General features: G+C 42.3%; 1 protein-coding gene across 2 annotated transcripts in view; it reads left to right on the forward strand.

The window, feature by feature from the left end:
- PHF21B (PHD finger protein 21B) overlaps positions 1-23,974 on the forward strand; it is a 167,663-nt gene that overhangs the window by 92,310 nt on the left and 51,379 nt on the right. For both annotated transcript variants that reach the window (XM_075112645.1, XM_075112655.1), the window contains exon 4: positions 9,688-10,026. In XM_075112645.1, the coding sequence (XP_074968746.1) occupies positions 9,688-10,026 (339 nt within the window). The remainder of the gene's footprint in view (positions 1-9,687; positions 10,027-23,974) is intronic.

The following is a 23,974-nucleotide window of genomic DNA, read 5'->3' on the forward strand; positions in this document are numbered from 1 at the left end:
GACTTTGCCTCTGGCTGCCGCTGCTCCTTTGCCAGTTGGCAGTTGTCCACGTGGGCACAAGAGCCTGGCTTTGGGCTGAGGTGCCTAGACGTAGGCGTTCAGTTTGGGCTCTTTATTTCCCCTTCTGCTTTGTTTGCTTTCACCAAAGCTACACTTTGGAGTGCTGGAAAATTGAAAGGTTGCTCCGAGCAGTTTCATGACTACCATGCAAATATGCCTGCTGTTGGAAAACAGTAATCACTCCAGACTAACACAGTAATACTAAAAGCTCGTGCAGAAGAAATGTGCATATGTAGAATTGCTGGGGAAACGTCTATATGAGGTCTGGAGAGGAGGCAGGGAATTTTTTTTTGTGGCAACTTATCCAGAATTTCTGATGGGGACACTTCACAACTGAAGCTCTGCCTTCCCCTGGGGGAAATGCAACCATTTAACTTCATTCTTCGTTATATGTATACTGAGGAACTGATGGTTTGATCCCATGGGAAGTCTGTATCTGTTCACAGTTACATTTGTTCATTTCAGGAGGATTCTGTGTTATCTGGGAAAAAGAGGGGGAAAAAAAAAAAGGAAGGATTTGGCTTAGTTTATTGTATTGCTAGTTCTTTCTGCCACACCAAGGAAGATGTGCATTTCCAAATTTGATTTTAAGCTGTGGTGAAGGAGGGAGAAATCAAAGAAATTATTATGAGGTCTGGAGTGGGGGGGCTGGTGGGAGGAGAATAGGGGGAGGGAATATGAATCAGGAGGCAGCAGCTTTGAAACTGGATACAATAAATTACTCCAATTTACTGTTTATTTTTCTGATTGCATGCAATTGCATCTCTTTTTGCCTTGCTTGATCATAGGAAGCAGTGCATTTTTAAGCAAAAACGAGAAGCCCCTGAGTTCACATCTTGGTCTGGAGACATACTAGGATGCAAACTTTAATGACATTCATGCAGAGGAAAATAGTGAGGCAGAGTACTGAAACAAAGGGAGGCAGGATATCAAGAACTGTGAGCTTTGGTGCCCTTTAGAAAGGGTTTGGATCCCATGATTTACCTAAAAATGACAAGATGCCCCTCTAAAAATGCAAATGTCTGCACTGCATCTTGTAGCTATAATGAATGAGTCTTTCACACAATGGAAACATTCAACTTGTTCTAGGGCACTTACTGTGGCTCCATATGCTGAGCTGCATGCTCCTGGCCTTTAATCACTCTGCCTTTGTTTTTTCAAAACTTAAATTAGAAGCACATTAGTGTTTATATGGTGTACACTTGGGTTTTGGTTTTCTTGTGTGTTTGTTTGTGGAGAGTTGTTTCTGGTTTTTAACGTTAAATAAGCCAGATGAATGGGGTCCTCTTGAATGCACTGGACATGGCAAATCATGGGAAACTTCAGTTGGCAGCAGCAAAGGGATGTAAATTTTGAGTTGCTAATGGCAAGTAGGACTCCAGCTTTGGGGCTAGGGGAGAACCCATGTTACACAGTGGGGAGCCTTTTAAACCCTCCTCTGACCTGCCAAGAGGCTGCCTGTATGCTTTCTGGTTTAGTCGAAATGAGATCAGGCCAAAGTTTTCCTTTGTTGTAAGTTTGGGTTTAAAAGAAGCATTTCATAGCTGTGTAAACTGAGCAGCACTCTCGCCGCTACAGACCTGATCCAGAGCACAATGCACCCTATCCAAAGGCTGTCATGAGCAGGGGCTTTAGCGCAGGCTGCATCTTACTATTAGCAGTTTACTATGCAGCTTTTCCTGGGATTAAGGGAAAGAATAGAGATTCGTCCATCACATAAAATTGGAAACCAACCAGTCTTTCCTTGAAGATTTTTTGGGGAGGGGTTTATCTCACATGCATAAGATTTAATTTTCTGGATGCATCTATGCAGCGTATGTGCAAGTGGGCACATGTGTACCTCCGCTGCAAGTTTTAAAAGCTCTGTTTCTGACAGAAAAGCGGGCTAATTAATGGGAGTAGGAGACAAAATGCCAGCTTGTATGTTTGTTTCCCCTGCAGAAATCGGCCCCCCTGTTAGACTGCTCCTTCTTGATCTGATGTAACAAGAAGAGAGAGTCAGCTGTGAATCAAGCGCCTTGTTCTCATTTCCTTGATCATTGACATGGTTTGAGAGAGAGAAAGGAGGAGGGATTATTTGTGAGGTTATTAAAAAAAAAAAACCCTAGCTCCCCCTCCTCCTCTCCTTCAAGATGCACAGGCACTTCCAGAATGTTCCATAATATGAATCTGACTTTCCTCATTAAATATTGTCCTCTTTCCCCCGTACTCCTTGTTAGTTAAAAAGTGCTGTTTACGAGTCACTAAGCAGATAATTCCGAGCTTTGATGAGCGGATTGCCAGTTAGCAATACAGTTGAAAACACGTTGGTTTTTTCAGTCAGCAAGCTGTTTAATGGTTTCAGAAATTAAAGGCTAATTGCACTTGAGTGAATATGTGCTTTTCTAAGCCCACTGTTACCATTATTAGGGTATTTACCAGTTCAGAAAATTCCCTCTTTACATAAATCTGCTAATTCTTCATTGCTGCCCTGTCCTGGAAAGCCGCCATGCTGAGAGTTTCGGCCACATCAGATGGATGAGCCCGGGTGGGGTTTTTTGGTGCAACTTAAATCGTTGCCCATTGTTGCATTTCCGCGCGATGGTTTTGCTTGCAGGATTGTTCAAGTTTGTTCACGTAATGTTCACATTGTAAATGATCCCTTGTGAAAGAAAATTGCACGTCAATATTCTTGTTACGATATCGAGGAGATAAGGACCTTGATTGTCTTCAGAGAATAAGTGAGAAATACAAGGGTAGATTTGGTAGCGGAAAAAGTTTAGCTTTTGCATGCTGGAATAAGCTTCTGGAATATATATTATTGCTGATGTGTAGGAGAGCTTGGGAATGTTTCTAAACCAGGTTTTTAATACCAATATTATTAATGGAAGCCTTTCCTGGAGAACATGGCTGGTCAGAAAATCCAAAGCCATTGCACCTTAATAGAAAGACTGTTTCATTATTTCCTGGCATTTGCTTTCTTTCTAATTAATGTCATACACAGAAGGTGTAATCATTCAGCCATCTTTCTAGCTCAAAAAGAGTCAAAGATTAAAAAACAAACAATTACCCATGTAATTAATTTGAGAGGGGACTTTGGGGGGTTTGTTTAGAGGGAGGGCTTGTTCCCCTCTTCTGTTCCAGGCAGCGTTTGTCATTCTTTAGCAGGAACGACTAATTTATTGTCTGACTCTCCAATCTGGATTCATACAGGGTGGATTTCATTCCCTCCCCCGCCACCAAAACTCTTCTGATGTGCTGTGTATTTGTTTGGGAGGGGAAAGGGCGGGGGGGGGGGGGAAGGGAGGAGGTTATATGTTTCTGACCTGCTTTACTGCTTTTCAACTGAAAGTAAATTAATGCACACACTAGATTCCCCTCTGCTGTGCTGTTTGGATCCTTGTGCCGATTAAATATTTCACACTGATAGAGGGATGCTGAAAGCACTCAGCTGGTAATGTGGTATGTACATCAGTGGTACAATAACTGACTTTCAGGTTAAAGTCAAACAAAACCCGCAGTTTGCTGCAGTTTTGATTAGAATGAGTTTCACTTTGAATTTAAATCCTTGAGCCTGCTGCAGCGATGGCTAATTAACTGAGAGCTGATCGAGAGAAAGGAATACATCCTTACTTCTAATGACGGGCAGGCAGGAAGTTGGCAAAAAAAAAAAAAAAAGAAAGAAAGCAAAAGAAAGAAAAAGAAGAAACCAACAGACAAAAGAAGCCTTTAAAAAATAATAATGCTGAGATTGTAGCACACGTAGACCTCCCTGCCCGTGTTTCACACTCAGCCTCCGTCGGCTGGAAGTCCGCCCCTGGAAAGGCTGTTTCGATCGAGTCACAGATTTTCTTCAGATTTTTTTTTTAATCTTCCCGAGAAAAACTAACACCCGAGTCCCACCTAGGCGGGCAGTCACTACCTCCTCGTTTAGTAACTGCGCTTTTGGGGGCTTCCTTTAGGAGAGGGCGGGGGGGGACACGACGACACACAGGGTTTTGCAGCCGAGGGGGTCTCCGGGCAGCTCCGCGCACCGCGGGCCGGGAGGAGGAGGAGGAGGCGGCGACGCGGGAGGAGGAGGAAGGCTCCCGGCCCCCGGGTACCGCACATCATCCCGCGCCGCAGTGACCGCTCCCTGGGGGTCATTAAAAATACTGTCGAGCAATTTCTCCTCCCTCCCCTCCTTTCTCCCCATCCCTTCCCCCCGCCCCAGCTTGGGCGTCGCAGGGAGAGCTCTTGCATCAAACTGACAGGTCATTTACCGAGAGATTGGCAGGAGGAACTGCCCCAGCCTTCCTTAAAAACGCTCCTCCTCCTCCTCGATTGCACGTCTTGAACACTGTTACATCGAAATAAAGCGTTTCAGGAACAGTGCATAAAACTTTTCCATGCGAGGGTCTTCATCCTTGGTTGTACGAGAATACGTTTTAATGTCTTCTCTTTGGGCAGAGGCAACCTGCTGCCCAAGAGTTGTATGCAAAGAGAAGCATCTTTTATGGGAGCCCAGGGATAAAATACAGACTATGGTGCCTTTTGCCCTCATAAAGATCCACCAAACTCCTGGGGCTGCCCATGGATGCGCACATACGTATGTCCAGGCAAAGCCCCACTCATTTCTGTTCAGTGTATAAAGTTATGCAGGTGGTTAGTTCATGACTTAAGGCGCAGATCAGGCAGGATCAGCCGTGTGTGTGAGCAGCAACTTGGAAAGGTGAGAAATACATGGAAATTCATAGGATTGTACCAAAATCCTAAGACACTATACTAAAGTGTCATAGCTGGTGGCCTGTCTGCGATGCATTTGTGTGTTGTCACCCTTTTGAATATCAAATATTCCATTGTTCAAGGGAATTATATTGTGACAATTGAGTAAATGAACAGAGGTCGTGGCCCTTATTGCTGGAGAAAGCTGTTCAGCTGTTTTGCATGCAGGGCCTTAGATTAGCACCAAATGCTAAATTATTAATTGACAAGCCATCATTTTGGTTTGAAAGTGGATTGTCAGTCTCCTGCAAGCTAAATAAACTCTCAGGGTTATGCCAAATATTTTCTCTTAGCCATGAGGCCACTAAGGGAAAGAATTGATATTGCTCTGAAGGCAATTGCAGTTTTTCCCAGTGAAACTGCTTTGTCAGGAGAGCATCGTTCTAGAAAGATTAATGGACTGAAGTCTCTATCTATAGCATGTAGGCGTTAAAATATAAATGTGACGGACAGTGAATTTTAGGTCCTTCTTAAACAGGTCTCGTATTTTACTAGGAAAACGTGAAGGTTTGTTGAGAGGCATGCGTCTATTTTAAATCACTGCCGTGGAGAAGAGCAGCCAGTAGCTGAGTATTCCTCTGCTGTGGAATACGACCATATTCTTATTTGAGTCGTAGGTGTGAAGTAAAGTTGACATCAGATCAGTAAGGATTTGAAGAAGTGATGTAAGCTGCAGCAGAGTGAAAATGATGGAACGGAAACCTTGTGCTAAAAGTGATGCTGGCGGTGCCGAGTCTGGCCGGAGTGTGCGCGCACGTGTTATGCGTGTATGTGTGCCGTGTTGCTCGGTGTGTGTATCACAACAGCACAGCTGCCTTCAAATCCTTTCTCCCGCCGCCCTTTCCATTTCTTTATTCACTAAACAATGATTTGTGGTACGTGATGGGAGAAGTAGCGTTTGAGTAACTGCTGGTAGGGGAGACTAAAACTATTGCCTGGTTGCCTTCTCACCTGCAAACCTTTAGAGCACAGACCTCGATAGAAAGGAGGGGCTGGGGAGAGGGCTTACGTATACAAATAAATAGAAAGGCCAGAGTTATTTTGATACATATGGAAAAAATATTAGCTGTGCTCCGAATAGTTGAGACCGTGCCACATACAAGATGGGAAATCATAAACAAGCGGCAGCTTTCCAGCACATTGTAGTGTGTTTGCATGTGACTGGCATACATATTTCAAACTCGGGTTTGCCTGTGGCATCCTGCAGTGAAAATGAAAGTTGTGTTGCTATTGAAAAGGCACTGCTTCAAAATTGGTGTATTGTGAGGACTGGTACGCTGTGGATGAGAAGCAGCGACCTGCTTTCCAGCATTTAAAGCCAATATTTTTTTTCCTTTTTTTTCCTCTTTTGGCTCTTCCATTATATCAGCACGTTTTCAGCTCCAGTGTCCAAGGCTTGCTTAGTTTCTTATTATTCATCATTCCAGAAGTATCAGAGAATATGTTATGCTGACTGATTCTCAAAATGCAGATTTTTCTCTTTTTAAAAACCAAGACTATTCTTTTAATTAATCTGGCAGAAATAGAACACAGCGGAAGTAGGTTTTGTTGAGGATTTTTTTAATCTCTCATATCATAATCTTTGCTTCTGCCAACACTCCTTTATCAATGTCTTCACAGGGGTATAAAACACAAATGGTTGTTACAAAGGAAAACCACATAATAGTTCATCTCCTAACTAACGTAATCTGATTAACGGGTATTTTTGAAGTTTTGGTAGGTACGTTTTCAGAAATTTAATAAACGAGACACAGAAGAGATACTGTCGCTGCTTTTCCCCAAACAGATGACTTTTCTGTAACTCCCTTTTGGAAGCTAATCTTGAGCACCTGATCCTTTGATATGCTTCCATATTTCGTTTCTAAAATTTGCAGTTATTTAAATAAATTTAGCACAGCGTTGTTCCCTGGGGAGGTGACTGGCACAGGTCAATTGGTCCTTGCAAGCCTATCACAGGGACACAATTTCTTCCCTGTATGTACTTAGAAAAGCCCCAAACCCTAAATTAAAATACAAGTTTTCCATTAGGACATAAATATTCAATTTCACAAGCATTTAATAGTTATATCAACTTAGACTGAAACAAGCAGTAACCCTTATTTCCGTAAGTTTTTTTGTCACATACACATGAATAGACAGATTTGTCAGTTTATTAGGAAAATACTAGCACACCTCACATGCAAAGACACACAAAACTGACTCACTGTTAATGCATATAGGGAGAACAGTGGAAATGGGATGGACGGTAGCTTGAGTAATGAATTTTATTGTTTGCAGAATTTCTGCTTTCTTACTTTTTGGTGCAAATTCCTCCTTTGGAACAAGATAAAAAGCAATTACTTCCTATTGAATTTGGTCAGGAAAGTCATAATCTACTCCTACTTATTTACTTGCGTTTTCCACTGAGTTACCAAAGACTGTAGATCTTTTGGGATCATGGAGTTTTGTTTGCTTGGATGTTTTCTGTTGCTGAGCTGCCTGAGACAAAAGTAAAGCTGTACTAATACCACGAGGATATTACCTATTAGGAATTTATTTAAGTGAAAATATGAAATCAGTACAGTAACACCGAGTATTTCTGTGAGAAGTTTTTCATTCAGTAATCCAAATGTTCACATGTCTGAGGACAAACACTAAGAGACACTTCATTAATACAGTCACCTATCAGGGATACCAAATGCTCTTAGTTTCACAAAAAAAGAAACCCTGGCACTACTGAGGTCAGCAGCAAACCTCTGGTTGTCTGCAGCAGAGCTGGGACTGCACTCCAGACTGACTCCAGATAGGTAATGGATTTATAGCACTGTAACCAAGGGCAGCATTTTCTGATAGTCTGTGAGCTTTTAGAGTTTTTCACATGACAGAAATCAAAACAACCACGAAGCTGAACTCTTAATCTGAAAGCTTTGAGTGACCGTACAGGTTAATGAGCCTCTGTGCAAGGAGGTTTTCAGCAGAGTTGGGGAGAGGTAGTGTTCAGCTCTCCTGCATGCAGTCATTTTGCATCTGTAGCAACATACCAGTACAAGGAACACCTGCGGAAAACCGCACTGCAATAAAACAGAGAAATAGTAGTTTTATAGGATTTTGTCGTAAGCAACTTTTCCCACCGACATAAAATGCACCTGAGCTTCTTGCCTTTCACTTGAGTACTTTTAAAGTAAGAGACAAGTGTGTTTCTGTACCGAAAGAAAAGTTCTGTCCTCTTCAAAACACCTATGACACGCAACAGCATAGTTTAAGGAAAATACTGCCACTGCTTCCTTGGATTGACTGTTAGGATAATGGAGAATGAAAAGTAAAGGCAACAATGAACAAAGCTTAAAACAATTTACATGAAGTCACGATTACTAGAATAATGCTGACATTAAAAAGTAATTTCTTTATACTAAAACGTGAAGCAGGTATTGCTGATGAAGCACATGCTTGCTATTTCATATAAACACAAAACCTACAGCTCCTAGAGCAGACATATTGGACAATTAACCTTTACAGCCTTGAAGTGTATAATGGCTTTAAAGATGAGAAGGAAGGTATTTTCTTAAAAGTCAGTTAGTTTTATACTACAAGGCTTCTACTTTATGTCCAGAAGTAAAATTTTCAGCCTTGATTCTGGAAAGAACTAGGAATGTCTGTGACTTCTTATCTATACACACACGCGCGCGCGAACACACACACGTATATATACACACTGTATTTTAAGGAAGCAAAGTTGATAACAAAACTCTTGATGACTGTAACAGTACAGCAGCAGACTTAGACAGGTGGTGAAGTTTCCTGAAAGGCTGCGTGTTAGATGTGATCGCAGAGAAGCTGACAGGACTGGTCAGCGAATAATGTTAAACATGGGCAGAAGTCTTTGCAGGATTAAGTATCTTTGATGTCAACTCTTGTAAAAATGAGATGTTTAATACTTCAAAGTATCAAGAGGCTTGAACCAGCATATTTTTTTCTACATATACCTAGCCCGTTCTAAAGGGCATTAATAAGAACAGCTTCTGCGATTATTTTAAAGTGCAACAACTTTATAAAAGTTTTTTTCTTTTCAAAAATAAGCATTTTACACAGGCACTGGCATTTACCACATGGCAACTTCATAGTGCCTCTAGAAATCTCAAATACAAGCCTTTTAAGAGATACTATAACAAGATCATAATGTATTCCTACTAGGGATGAGAGAACAGGCACTCCATAGCTATTTAAAAGTACAACTGGTAAGAAAAACAGAGAAGTCCGAGTTGAAATGGGTGCTATGGAGAGGAGTTAGCACGGGGTGGGGACACGGACCCAAACAAAAACAAACCACTGGAAAAATAGTTGGGGGGGGGTGGGGGGTGAAGTTAAAGGGAAAACAAAAACCCGACTCCCGAGTAAGGGTGAAAGAATATGGTAAGTAAGCCGGCGCTGGGGTGAGGCGAGCACGTGTAATGGGGTTTCAGAGTAATGGAACAGAAAGTTGAAAATAACATTATTTAAGCCTTTTATTACGATTGAAAGCTGCAGTATTATCTAGACCTATACCAGGATCGTTAGCTCCGGGCATAAACAGACACCAAAGGGGGGAAAAAAAAAAAAAAAAAAAAGAGACTTTGAAAACCCCAGGTGAAAGCGCGAGTTCCCGAGCGAGCCGGGGAAGCCCAGCCTCCCCCTGCCCGCCCGCCTGTCCTTCCAAGAAGAAAACCGTAGAAGAAATGGAAATAAACCCCGATCCGCGCTGCCGGGGGCCGAGCCCGGCCAGGGGGCTCCAGCCGCGGGCGGGCGGGCGAGCGGGGCGGCCGGGCGGGGGGTCGGGGGCTCCGGGCGGGGTGGGGCTGGTTCAGGGGGTCCGGCTGCAGCCCGGCGGGTGACGATGCCCCTTCTGTCTCCCCTTCTCTCCCCCGGCAGAAGCTGGCGGTGCGGAGCTGCCCCGCGGCCGTGCTGGTGGGCAGCGGCGCCAGCGGCAGCGCCAAGCCCGGCGGCGTCCCGGCGCTCCTCAAGGCACCCGGCGGCGGCGGCGGCGGCGGCGGCGGCGGCGGGAGCCCCAGCGGCAGCCCCGGGCAGAGCCTGGCCATCTCCGTCCTGCCGGCCAAGGCTCCCATCGCGATGGTGACGGCGCACCTCAACGGCGGGCTGGGCTGCAGTGCGGCGGGCGTGGAGCCCCCGCAGAGCGCCCCCATCAACCTGCAGACCACGGCCAAGCTGGTGGGCGCCCGCCGGCCGCCCGAGCTCGGCTCCAACGCCCAGGTAACGCCGGCAGGGCGGGAGGGGAGGGGAGGGAGGGGAGGCCGGGGGGGGGGGGGGGGGGCGGTGCGCTGCGGGCTCCGCCGCCGCGGGGGGCGGGAGGGGGCGGTGCCCCGACGGGGCGGGGAGACGGGGGGGCTGCGAGGTGGTGGGGGGTGCGGGGGCTCTGGGTGGTGTTGGGGGGTGGGGGAGTCCTACCCCTCCCTTCAAGTGCCCTCGGGGTACGGAGACTCGCCCCGCTGCCCGGGGCGGGGGAGGGGGGGGCGGGGGCGTCGTCTGCCGCTGGTGCTATGGGGACCCTCCGCACACAGCCAGTGTGGGTATTTGCCCCCTCGTGGGTACGGGGATTTCCCAGCCCTGCCCGGGGCAGAGCAGGCAGGGGAGCACGGAGCTGGGCTGAAGCACCCGGTGCCCGGCGGGTTTGGGGGACAGGCAGGTCCCCTCGCCTCTGTCAGCATGGCTGGGACGTGGGGCCTGGTGGAGGAGAGCTGTGCTGAGCAGAGGGGAGCTGGCTACCTCTTGTTGCTTGCCCCCAGTTGCCCACCTTCTGTGGCCACTTTTCTGATTAGGAAGCAGTTCTTAAAAACAGCGAGGTATACGTAAAGAAATGCTGGTTGCCACGTTGTAAGCTTAGATACTGCCCGTGGGGATGGAGAGTCTCCTGGCCATGGTGTCATTTCAAGTATCCTTGGTGTGGTGCGGATACCTTCCCTCGTTGAGGCAGAGGGAGCAAAAGTATGGGAGCTGGCAGGCTGCCAGGCTGTTGCTTCCAGGTCTGGGTGTGCATATATGTATATGTTTGATGTTTATGTTGCCAGTAATCTAAATATAAAGTAAATGGGTTGAATTAGTGAAAGAAGGGTGAAAGAGGAAGGGGTGTTCTTTGCCAGACACATTGTTTCGTGCAGTCCATTAACAGACAGAGAAGTTTTCACTCCAGTCATGGCGTGTGTCAAAAGAGGCAAGTGGTGCTAGTGAAGTTAAAATGTGAAGTGGCAAAGCCTTCCTAAAACTTTGGAGAAGAGGGTGTGAACTATTTTTGCTAACATTGGAAAGCGTATTTCTTTTCTACTTTCTGCACATAGAGGACGTGGTAGTCCGTTTTTTTGTACTTCAGTTCCTCTCCACAAGCTCAGGATATAAATGTCTAATAATTGGGAAAGAAGAACACAATAAGGATAAGGGCAACAGGCGAACTGTACCTGAAGATGTTTGTAAATCAAGGTTATTTTGGAATGCACGAGGCTTTTTAATACCTAGGAAGCCCCTTCCTAAACACTGGATGGGGAAAGACCATCACCTACCGTGTCCGCTAACAAGTGGAAAGCACGTCCAACCACTTCGGTAACCAAATTGTCCTGTCACTTTTTCTGGAGAAATGGCGCCGTCTTTAACTGTCACACTAAAGTAGCTGTGTGGGGAATTCCATTTTGAATCTCCATTCTGTATTCATGCTGGGTAATTTCCTTTACTGAAGGTGTTGTTTGTGTTTTATTGCGAAGATACCTGAAGCTATCCCAGTAGATGTTTCTTAGAATCCTGGAAAATAACTGTATAAATGATAATCGTAAAAAAGATAAAAGTTTCAATATTTCAGTGGTCTATCATTTTGTGAAGGACTGTCTTTTACTGTCACTGTCAGAAGCCATAGGAAGAAAAGAATCAAAACAGTGAAGGAAGAAGCTTGAAATAACTTTTAATGCATTTAGCCTGAACAGTGAAATAGCAGTCCCAGGTGCTGGAGAATGGTTGGCTGCAAACATGTAACTTCTGCGAGTGTTGTTAGGGGAAAAGACTTTCTAACCTGGTAAACTGGCGTGCTGTTGAATTATCTGTGGTGCTTCCCATATATCTTTTGAAAGGAGCAAACAGGTCCCACTTCCACCTTCCACGGCCCCAGACACGCTGCGGTCTGCAGTGTCTTGCAACCTCCTGGTGCAAAGCTCTGAGGCTTGTACACATTTCTGTTCTATGCTCTGTCAAACCTGAAACAGTATTTGTCCTGGTACTACAACTTTTTTTGTGAAGAACAGCTTTATTTTAAGCAGAAGCTTGCTGTTAGTGGAATACCATGGGAATATTGTCCAGCATTTGGGGTTTGCCTTGGTTTTGCTAGAAGAAGAGGTCCAGTGTTTTTCTTTAGAAATGTCTTCACATTGCAAGTTTTCAACAGCTGTAGTTTTGTGATTCAGTATCTCTGATTATGTTAGTAATTTATGGAAGAAGCAGCTGAGCAATGGCAAGTTTCTGAAGCAGAGGACTATTGCGGTTTCACCTTTTGAGAATAGTCAGCGGGCATGGATAAAAACAATTAGAAATATTGAATTGTAAATGTGAAAAAATGCAAGCTGACCTTTGGTCCTAAGCTGTCAGGAAGCTTAGCGCTGGATTGCATGTTAATTGTCACTCTTCTACCCAAATTAAATTTGTTTTGCAAGGTTTCCTTTTCTGGTCCAATGGAAAAAAAAAATCTGCTCTTGCTTCATGCTCAGTATTCTTGATTGTTCTAGAGTGGTGATTACAAATCAATAGCAGTAACACCTTAGCTACTAGCACTGTAGTGTTGGGGAGAAATTTCGTTGTTGACATTTATTAATAAGCATTTATTATCTCTTCTTTTTTTGTGGCATTGTAACAGCTCAGAAAAGTATTTTTTTTCTGCGGAAATGTATGAAGTTTGTGAGATGGAGGATAATGACAGCTTTCTGCAAACTGGGTTAAGGTGGCAAGCTGATAGTAGTAAATGAGATTACTGGTGTAGTGTAGCCTATTCCTCTGCATCTGCAAAGTGAGGGAAAGGGCAAGGGCATGAAATGTAATGTTATGAGTTTCTGAACAGCGGTTTCTGCTCGAAAGCATTTAAGGGGATCAGGATGTGTATACGGTCATCTGAAGTGGTATCTAGCAGGAAGAATGCAATGCTAAATGAAACTCAGCATTAAAAATAGGGCATCAAACGCCATAATCTAAATACAGAACTTTCAAATATAGATAGGATTACATGTAAGTTTGTTACAGAATTTTCATTTGGGCAGCTGCATGTCAGCACTTTCATTTTAGGCTGTTGTTTACCCAGCAGATTTTTAAAGTGATTTTGAAATGTTGTTGACTGTAACAGAAGCCATATCTGCACTGAAAAAAAGTATCTAAATAAATACATACATAACAAATACTAGAGGATTGTTTAGATATTTTTCTCATGTTTTATTAGAAGCAGGAGGTGACGTGATATTAACAAAGATTGAAATCTGTAAGCATTGGAAATTGTGAGCTCCAGAAACTGGCGCTAGTTCTACACTATTCCTTGGCAGCTTTTCAGTGTCAATCCAGTGTATGAACACATGACTGATGGGGCTACATTGATGAAAGTGTACGTGCAGGGATGTCATGAGTATAGCTCTTTTTCCCGCTTAGAAATGAAGCTTAGAGCTTCATTTTGGATGATCTGGAGCAAGTTATGTTGGCAAAAGCAGAATTTTGCTGGCATAAGTGGAATTTTGCTGGCATATGCTGTATACACGCTAGGAGTGCTTTGCCTTCAGAGAATAGCTGTTGCTATTCTGTATAGAGAATTCCCTAGAGCTACTGGATAGTTGCAGGATATCAGCATGCCTGTACCTACAAAATACTCTTGGTATAAAGAGATTTTAATATAAACCTCTCAAATTATATTTTTATTGTAATTGTATTTATGTGGTATTTGCTATTTCCCATCCTAGCCACCATTTTGTGGCTGAAAGCAGGATCTGAGGTTGCTTTGCTGAAGGACAAAGTCCCATCTGCTGTGCTGGAACAACGTAGCAGGTGAAGAAAATGCCCCTCTGCTGTCTCCTCATTCTCTTCTAAATAGCAAAACTGAGGGCCAGCAGGCATCCCAGAACCTAGTTTGGGGAAAGCAGAAAGCCTTTTGGCGATTTGAAAGACAGTTGGATCAGCCAGCTATTGGGAGAACAAGCAAAGAGAGGGGAATACAGCTGTCAGACCACTCGGCTGCTTTTCAGGAGCTGTAGTGAAAGAAAAAAGCACTGGAAGGGCGTATCTGAGCTGGGCCATGAAGCACCATGATACAGACACAGAAAGTTGCTCCACAGAAACGTGGCGCAACGTGGCCCTGCAGAGGTAGTTGGTGTCTTGGAAGCAGTACGCTGGGTACTGCTCAAGGTAACCTTTGCCTCTCAGGTAGCTCCACTTGTCTAGTTCCAGAGACGTTGTTCGGAGCTAGCTTAGCTATCTCTGCGCGGCCCAGCCTTGCTGGCTTTAAACTTGCCCATGACCCTGGAGTGAGAGTGCTGCTGGAACTGGCTCTTGTTTTGTCAACATAAACAGTATTCTCTGTCTATATATGTCATGTGCTGTGTGTGCACTGGTCACCCACAGTAAGCCCCAGAGGCTTCTAAAGTGCCAAGTAGATATTAGGTGCAGGAACATTTGGATACTGCTATAATAAAAGAGCTGTCTCTTGTCTGTGATCCTGGTGTGATGCTCTGTCCCCTATTACTCTATGAGGCTCTTAGAAAACATCTTAGCAAGGCACTGTCTCTCCCCGTCCATCAGGACTCCACAAGCAACAGCATAAAATCTGCCTCCTGCTCCTCTCCACACTTTCCTTCTCCCACATGTATTCCCTGGGTCAGCTAGAGAAAAGTTTGGCAAGCTTCCCCATGCATATGTGCTGTTGCATCTTGGGGCTTGTCTGTACAGGGAGGTTATTTCAAAGTAAAATACAGTAAGAGGATTTATAGTGCTATAAATTCTTGGTGAGATAGTAAACTGTTCTCCACAAATGCTTCATTAACTCCACAGCTCAAAGAACTACTTGTGTCTGTGTTTAGATTGAACAGGTTACATGGGTATCCCTTTTTTTTTCAGGAAAAAGTGGCTTTCACACATGTGGGAGAATGCTCATATATACTTCTTAGCTATCTGTATATTCAATTTACTAGAAAAAGCTGCATTCCAGAAGTTTAAGAACGTATCTCTGCCTGTGATGGCCATTTTTCAGAATAATTTATCTGTAGAATGATTTATTACCTTTCTCTTCACCGTCCCACTTAATGTGCTCCACTCTGCTCTCTCTGAAAGTGCTTCCTCTGTAATTGGAAATCCACCTGTGTGTATGACTAAGTCTTTTTTGCTTTTATTTATTATTTGTATTGCAGTAGTACTTAGAGGTTTTATTTATAGATATATTTATCTGTATTGGTTATGTGGCTATATATAGCTTTTTTCTATGATCCATGTTACCACGGTGTGTAAGTACATGGCAATAGTTAATTTATCCTCACAATATGGAGTTATTATGTCTAAGGTACTATTATTCCACATTTTGCTGATGGAAAATTGAGAAATAAAGGATCCATTTATGCTTCTTCACAGGAAGCTCCCAAGCGTTGCCTTAGGCAGGACCCCTGTATTGGCAGCCACACTACTGGCCTCTTTGGTCATTTTGAGAATGCTTCAGACAGGTCCATGCTGCACACAGTGTCCCTAGGAATAAGAACTGTCCCAAAAGTCCTTGGAGCGTGCTACAGCCCCTTTTAGCTCTTGCCATAGCTCTTTGCCCATCTGCCTCATACTTACTTCTCAGTCTGCTGCTCAATCTTCAGGATGCATGTTGATCTCAGTGTGTCAAGATGCAGGTGGAAATGATAACTAGTGAGCACAGGGAAGGACAAAAGAAGGATCCAGATGCTCCGCATAGGTCTAGGGGAGGGGAAAAGTGAAGACATTGCATTATGGATTATGACTACCATGGTCATTTTGGCAACCTACAGGAGGACTGGCAGTCTTGTTGGCATCAGAAGTGTACCAGCCTGTCTGTAACGTACCAAAAATATAATTCTGTTTCTGGAGTCCATCGCTTCTGGTCTTAGTGTCACACCATTTATATCTTTCTCCAGGTATGGGTTGATCCCCTCACAAATGTCAAGATGTTGAAGAGTTTTGTTGAGGCGTTACTGGGCTTTGTTTTGTCTGGCCCTATGCTGGTTTCTAGGTGTCTCTCCTGGAGGAACAGGGCAATGATTGCCCTGTGTAGGTGACAGTTCCGACTGACTTCCCCCAAATTTTTTTACAGTCTCCTCAAATGTGAAATGGGGGCTGGATCTCCTGCTGGGGCTAAATTAGCACTCTGAGCTATCTGCTTCTGCCAATTTATGAGAGCAGCTTGGTGTGGTAACAGTGTTCTGTTAGAAATAACAATACAGGAGAGAACTACACGGAAAGCCTGTGGCAGGAAGATTTTGAGCTGGCAGGCCCAAGGATGAGATGGTTGTGGTACTGCTCATGCTGCCATGCCCATGGGTTCATAAACCAGATTACTATCGACAGAGGAATTCTGAAGTATGGGCCTACTAGACAGTGTTAGAAGAGCCTGCAGAGAGCTCCTAAGGACCAAAATCCTTTTCTGGGATCCCACTTGAGCAGTAGCATAGATAGCAAATTTTGCATTAAGAATTTTGCAGAGATTATGACAGGCAGAGGTAGAGACTGAGATTCCCTGTCCTAAATCCCATTGGAAATTCTGCTTGTGGTACCTGGGCACAAGTGTCTTGCCTGGGGACACTCAGATGCCCTTGTAGAGCAGAGAGTTAAAGCAGAGTCTTATTTTAACTACTATTAACTGCTTGATTAGCCTTCCTGTTTGGTCTCCATGGCAGACACTGAAGGGATACCTAATGGAGGGAGTGTCTGCTGAAAAGCATATATTGCAAGCAGACAAGACAAAATTTGTGGGAGAATCAGAGTGCAGAGAGATGAAGTGACTTCTGGGGTCACACAGCAGGAGAGAGCCCAGATTCATCCATTGCAGCCCTATATTTTGTCCAGTGGACCACACCTCTCAGGCTTTCGGAAGGATGTCAGCCACACTGTGAGTATGAGTAGGACAAAGACATTAGATTATTTTAGTTTTGGACCTCAAAGGATTCAATATCACATATTCAGTCTCCTGGATCCTCCTTTCATAGCTTTAAGGGAAGTTATCTTCAGGAGGTATTTGTAAATGTAGAAGAGGAAAGGTGGCTCAGCCAAATTCAATTAAAAGCAGTAATAAAGAAAAAGACAAGGAGAGGGAGAACCCAAGGATTTACAGCCCCCACACACCATCCAGTGATCCATTCTGTCATTGGGGCTTTACTAACTTTTAACTCTACCATTAGAATGTTGTAAAGAGCATAGTAATTTTAGGAAATGGATTATAGAGTATGTGTGAGAGATTCTGCTTGCATTTACACCATCTTAGTTGCAGATTTATTAAGGGAGGTACATGAATTTACTCCATATTTAAATATGGGGAGCTAAGAGCAGGATTTGGCCTTACTACCCTGATAGATACCGCGTAAAAGCACTTTAAAATTTGTATTTCTTGCTAAATAGCATAAAATTACATCCTTTCAGGTTAATTAAACCATTTTGCAATGCTGGTTGCTGTTGATGGGATATTTAAATGTCAGATTCAGAATAAGCACTTATGCTTCCTGATTATAAATGGCTTCCTTTTAAATATCCCAGACGTACGTATATGGTCAATACATCTAAAGTGCTTGGATTTCTCCTTTTCTCAATCTGCATTTTCATTTGGTCTACAATAGGGTCAAGCACCCACTGGTATCAAAGACTGAATAAAGACTCTCCGCAACTGAATAACACCTGATTAGGCCCAACATGTTATTCTTTACATAGCCAAAAACTTCCAGTGAAGGCAGTGGAGTATTCAGCAGGAGAGGATAAGCAGAAGTGGAATCACACTGACTGTCTGGTGCTTCGTTGTAAGAATCTAGGAGCAACCTTTCCAAATTTTGTTCTGTGGGGACTGGCAAGCAAACACCAGGCTGCAAGAACTTAAACGACCGGGAAGCAATAGCGAGTCCCAATTTTGGAGACCGTACTGTGGTTCTGTCCTCTGCAACTTTTGTGTCACTAAATGTCCCCTCTGCAGGCACAGGTGAAGTGGGATGTAGGTACGGATGTGCTACTTCAGTGTTTATGGAATGGATTTTCCTCTTGCAAGTGTATGGGAAGAGTCTCTACTGAGGAACACGAGCAGGAGGAGATTACCTAAAACTACTTTAATTTTGTCAGTGATTCCTGATACTGCAGAATAATGATGGAGCTCTCAGCCTGTTTGTGTATCTAGGTCCTTATAGTCAGAAGCAATTAATTGGCCTGTGTATAGAGAACCAAACAGAAGAGACCAGGTTAAAGGCGGGAAATGCATTTGCTTGAATTTCCAGCCTTTTCTTGGGAGCTATTTTAACTTCCTAAGAAGGAAAGTCTTAAAATGTGGCGATATATAAGCAGTCCCCTTATGGAAGTTTCTGTGATATTTTTATAGTCCTTGTATATCATCCATGTAGACAAAGTTCCGAGTCCCCTGTTCTAATGCTGAGAGTTTATAGCACATTATTGTTTTGACGCTAATCAGAGCAGCTCCCATGGAGAGCTTTGATTCACTTCAGAAAATCAAAGAATGCTCTAAAAATGGTAATACACTGTAGCTATTTCATTGTAATTGGAGGCTGTCTGTGCCTCACGGAAATTACCAGGCAAGCATTCTTGAAAATGTCAGAATTTTCAAGTTAGTTCTATTTAAAATGGGGGAGCAAGAATGCGAGGGGATGGATAGGAAATTTGAGGGCTGTGTGATTCAAACTTGGAGTGCAGTTTGTAATAATGAAAGATGATCAATTTGGGGGTGGGGAAATCATCTCTTAGATTTTCTAAATTACAGGATGCATAAAAACATCCACTTATTCTACATGTACTGTTACTTCAATAAAAGGCACCACTTTAGGAAATGAAAGGCTTTGGAATATCGCCAAATGTCTTAGTCCTATTTATCGTCAAAAGGTGGGTTTCTTTCATTATCCACAGAGTTTGTGGGGTAGTTGAATAATTTGCAGGAATTTGAGTGTTTGATACCAAACCGCAAACTCTGTATTTATCTTCTTTCGATGTTCATATTGCAAACACAAGCATGATAAGATTTCCTGTTGGTGTTATAACTGTATCAGGATTTGGCAATTGGTCTGCTACTAATCTCATAATGTGCATTTGTGTCTCTATTTAAATTAATTGGCAGACTGTATCAGAAAATACTGTTCTTAAATTATTTGATGTATAAGGGGCGGGGAGGGAGAGGGGGAGAGAGAGAGACTAGATGCTGTAAATACAGAGTGCTGATGAATACTCATGTAGTAAATAGAAATATCTTAGAAGTCATTCCTGACAGTAATAAAGGCAGCAATTGGATTTCATCTGTGGATAATAAACTGGTTTCACATTGCAATAAAAGTGGTGCTTATGTTATATTAATATTTATTAGCACTTATTGATGTTAGGGTTTAGTTGTTATCTTTTCTTCACATCACAGCCATTTTATAAAAAATCAAGTTAAATTGCTATACAATAAGCAATTAAAAGTGTTTGTGTATGTGAAAGAGAGAGAAAAAATCCGTCTGTGGAGATATTCCTGTATGGAAGGGGAGGCCCTCACTGCCTAGGGATCTAGAGAGTTGTGCTCAAAATGATGGAGTTATGTGAGTTTCCACTAGTTAAAGATTTGGCTCTTTGAATACACATTTCAACACATAAGCGCTGTTCTGCTGTTTATATCAGAATTGTTTGTATGGGTTGTTTATCGATATATTTTTGTATTTCTTGCTTTGAGCGTGCGAGTGCCTCATAAAGGTAAGAGATTATGTACTACATTCAGTGGTCTTTTTTGTGTGACGTGTGAAGGGTTGCTAACTTGCAGGATAATGTGAGTCAGAAAGTGATCTGATCCAAATTTAACCAAATTTGTTCAACTCTAAATTTAGAGAATAGCTGAATGGCAAAACAGATATATTTCAGTTTCCATCAGTGACAAGGACAGAGTGTTGGCGGATGCCTGTTAACAGCTATATCGTGTGGTTTTGATACTCATATGTGTGTATGGGTGGGAAAAGACTAGTTACGAACTTTTATTTATCATGAGCCTGTTTATTCTTTGGCTGCTTTTAAATCACTCTTGGGCTTGATGTTCCTTCAGTGCAGGCAATTCTTGTGCAGAAGGTATGCTGTAGCCTTGAGTCATGTTTTTGCCCTCTGAGTAGAAAGACTTGCATTGGACTTGGATTTTAATCACTATGAAAACTGAAACATAGACCCTTTTATAATAAGCCAGGTACCAGGCAAGGTAAGAAAAAAAAAATTATTTTTGTTGATCTTACAGCCAGGCTTCAATATCAATAATTTCAGAAAGCAGGTTCAAGTTTATCCTTCACTTGAGCATAACCCTGAGTTTAACATGTATATAATTCACATGTCTTCAGTAGGATTAATCATGTGCTTGTGACTTACTTTGTATTTACCTGCTTTTCTGTACTGGGGTCTTAATCTTTTTGATTATTCTAATTCTTTGCCCAAATATCGTCCTTGGAGATTTGACCAGTGAAAGCAAGAACATGTCCCCACTGCTTTTATAAAAGACATTTGGTTAATGGGTACAACTGTTCGGTTTTGGTTTGGTTTGTTGGTTGGTTTTTTTTTTGCTCAGTGAGATCCTTATTATAGACTTCTGTTTAGCCTGTTTCTTCTGTAAGATTTTATTAAGTTCAGTGGCTGTGTCATCAACTTTGCACGTATAGTGATGGATTGTGGTATTATAAACAATTTGATTGTTGCATCCCTCACTGCATCAAACAATGAGACTGGCTGGATTGGAGAGAAGTTCATTTTTACATACAAGATCACTGAACTAGCAGTGATTGAATAGTTAATACCAGAAAGTACATGATAGCTTTGGTAAGATTTAAGTAACATTGTGTTTCCTGTAGTTTGCTGAAGTGGTAATGATGATTTAAGGGTCTTACCTTAAATGTTTCCTGTCCTTATGGGTGTAAAATAAAAACACAAGTCAGCCTTGTTTAATTTAATGTAATATTCATTTCTCTCTAAAGAATCAGTACACTAAAATATTTTTAAAAGATAGCTATTTTAGCATAATAATAATGAGAACAGAGTAGAAATTTGGCAGGGATACTACGGCATATGATTATAGGAGCCTGTATGTGGTAATGAATTAGTATTTTCTCTAATAAAATCCCACCACCCTATTCGCTGATTTCACAGTGTTTTCCTCAGAGTGGAACATTACTATATTAATTTTTCCCTTGCACTTGTCTTTTCGAAATATAAGCCAATAATCTATATTCTGTTGACTTGTATCACTTTTTAACGTTTCTCGTTATACAGGAAATTAGATACTGCATTTGTTAATATTGCTGGAAGAGAGAAGCCCAACCTCCCTACTAAGTACAAGATGACAAAAAATGTCCGGTTTCTGCTATATACATGTTCTTAATGTGGGCTTTAAAGCCAGAGAAAGTGGCTTTGAACCACCACTATGATGGCTCAAAGCATTTACACTTTGTTCTCAAGTCTTGAGAATTTGAGCTCAAACTCTGTTTCCTCTAGCCTGAGTCCAGAAATTGTTTCTGAATTTAGAAGTTAATTCACAGAACCAGAATCAACTTGTGTCTTGATACACATGATGTCCTTCAATAAGTTTATAAGTCTTCTTAATACCAAAGTATTACTCAACAAATTTTATTAGCATTTTCAAATGTATGTATGTGGAATATCTCCACTGAAGTCAATTATAGTGAATCTAGATTCATACCAGCAGAGTTAATCTATAAGATTACATCACTAGCATGTCTCTAACCATTTTCCTAATAACAATACAATAGGCTTATTATGCCATTAATAATAATAATAATAATATTATGATTACATTTACTTTGAAAAGGCGCTTTTAATTAAAAAAAAATCTTTGTGACCTGTTCATCCTAATTTTTATGATTTTTCAATTTACAGTGTCAGGGTATAAACTATACAGAACTTTCATGTCTGCAAGTAACTGAAGTAACTGAAGACCTGGGTAGCATCCCTTACCAACATTTTGCTTTTTGGGTCAATGGCATGATGTGAATAACCCTGTTTGAGTAAGAGCCAGTCTAAAAAATTAATAGAAATTTCAGGTAGTAAAATTCTCTTTGTATCTCCATGGGAATTATTTTGGCGTTCTTTAACCACTGGGCCACGAGACCACATTCTGTCTTCTCTCACTGACTAATTTAGCAGAAAAGATTTGAAGAGTCTTTCTCCCAAGTACCTTCTGATAGTTCAGTAGCGTACAGAGCCATGCGTGAGTGTAGGAACCGATATCTTCCTAATCTGGAGTAGGTGACTGAACTCCTGAGAAACTGGTTGAAGGGAAAGATGGGAAGGAGAATGAAAGGAAAGCACAGGTTTCTCAGAGTGTGTTTTGAATGGAAGTGGTTGAACACAGATTAGTCTCCAGGAGGGGGCTCAGGGGGGTGAATCCCAGTGGGAATGAAGCAGGTCGTCTCTTTCAGAGCAAAGCACCAAGGCCTGGAGTCAGCAATGCAGCAAATCACTCCTATTGAACTCGTCTGTCTAGACAACTATCTGGACATCTATCTTCTGCCCTAGGGTGCTGGTTTTCAGATTTCTCCCAAGGTGCCTCACCTTACTCCTTGGATACCCTACACAGGGAAACTTGGATGCCTAATTAAGAACTGCAGTAAGGCACCTCAGAGCTGGACATTGTACCGTGCAATACCTTCATGTGTTTGTGGATTCAGTTCTAGGTACTGAGTTGTTGACACCTCAAATGTGATGTTTCCAGGCTTGCCAAGAGGCAAACCTGTGCCAGTGTTTCACCACCCTCATAATAATTTTTTTTCCTTATATCCAGTCTAAAGCTACCCTCCTTTAGTTTAAAACCATTACCCCTTGTCCTGTCACAGCATCCTAAGTAGGAGCCAGAAATAGTCACGTGGGCTAGATAGTAGACCAGAGTTGTGGTCTGATTTTTTTCTGGTTTCTGTCTTATAATTTCTGCACTGCAGAAACAGGTACAATTTCTAGGCTCAGAGTCAAAGGAACCTTTGCTGACTTTAGTGTTTATAAGGCTAGTTCTGCTAGTACTAATATTAATGCAGCATCGCAGGAAGAAGAGGAGATTTTCTATTTACTAACTCTAAAATTTCCTGGCTCTGTCGTTGTAGGGAAACACTAGTGCTTACTTTGGTATATTTACAACTCTGGAAAAATATTATGTGTATTATGTGTTGTGAAGTGTGCATTTATGTATTCACATACATACCGTGCTTATATATGTATTTTCTGTATATATTTATTAATTTATTTATATAAGCATAAATTTCCCAAATCCTGTTGTTGTCTGAACAAATCAGCATAAAAGATCAGCCTTTTTATTTGGATCATCGAAGAACTGGTTACATTTGTGAGTGAATTCTGTAGAGTTTATTACCCTCCAAAACCAAATAAGGTGCTGCTGTATTTCAGTATTTTCTTTTAATTAGAAAGCAGCACCTACATAGCAATATCTGCTATGATTTTTCACAGCTGCAATCCTAGAACGGTGGAATACCAAAGTTAAGAATTCCACAGCAACAGTAATACAGCCATGCTGTACTAAAGCAGTATTTTCCACTGGGTTTTGTTGATGGGCAGGTGGCTCAATGTTGCTGAGTAGTCTGCCTAAAAATAATAAAGTGAGCTTATGATGGGGTGTTCTGCACACGCAAATTAACATTTCCTGAGAAAGTTACTGCTTCCTTTCTTCTAATTATATTAAGAGTAGAATTTTAAGACCAGTCATATTTATACACACTTTATAGGGAATTCAGGAAAAGGCTTCATGTTCCTTCCCCCAGTTTTATGCTCAGTGAAGTTACTCTTGGTAACAACATCTAGTTATTATGGCTGAACTGATCTAATAGCTTCCTTTCTCAAAAAAGGTTGGAACCATCGGTCCTTTTTTCTGTTCCCCTGCCTTTGTGGTTTTTGTCTTCCCCTCCCTCCCTCCTCCCCCAGCTAAGAAGCATTGCTTTTTCCCTTGCCTTTATTCTGTTGC

The sequence above is a fragment of the Phalacrocorax aristotelis genome, chromosome 1 (genome assembly GCF_949628215.1).
Source record: "Phalacrocorax aristotelis chromosome 1, bGulAri2.1, whole genome shotgun sequence".
NCBI classification, from domain to species: Eukaryota; Metazoa; Chordata; class Aves; order Suliformes; family Phalacrocoracidae; genus Phalacrocorax; species Phalacrocorax aristotelis.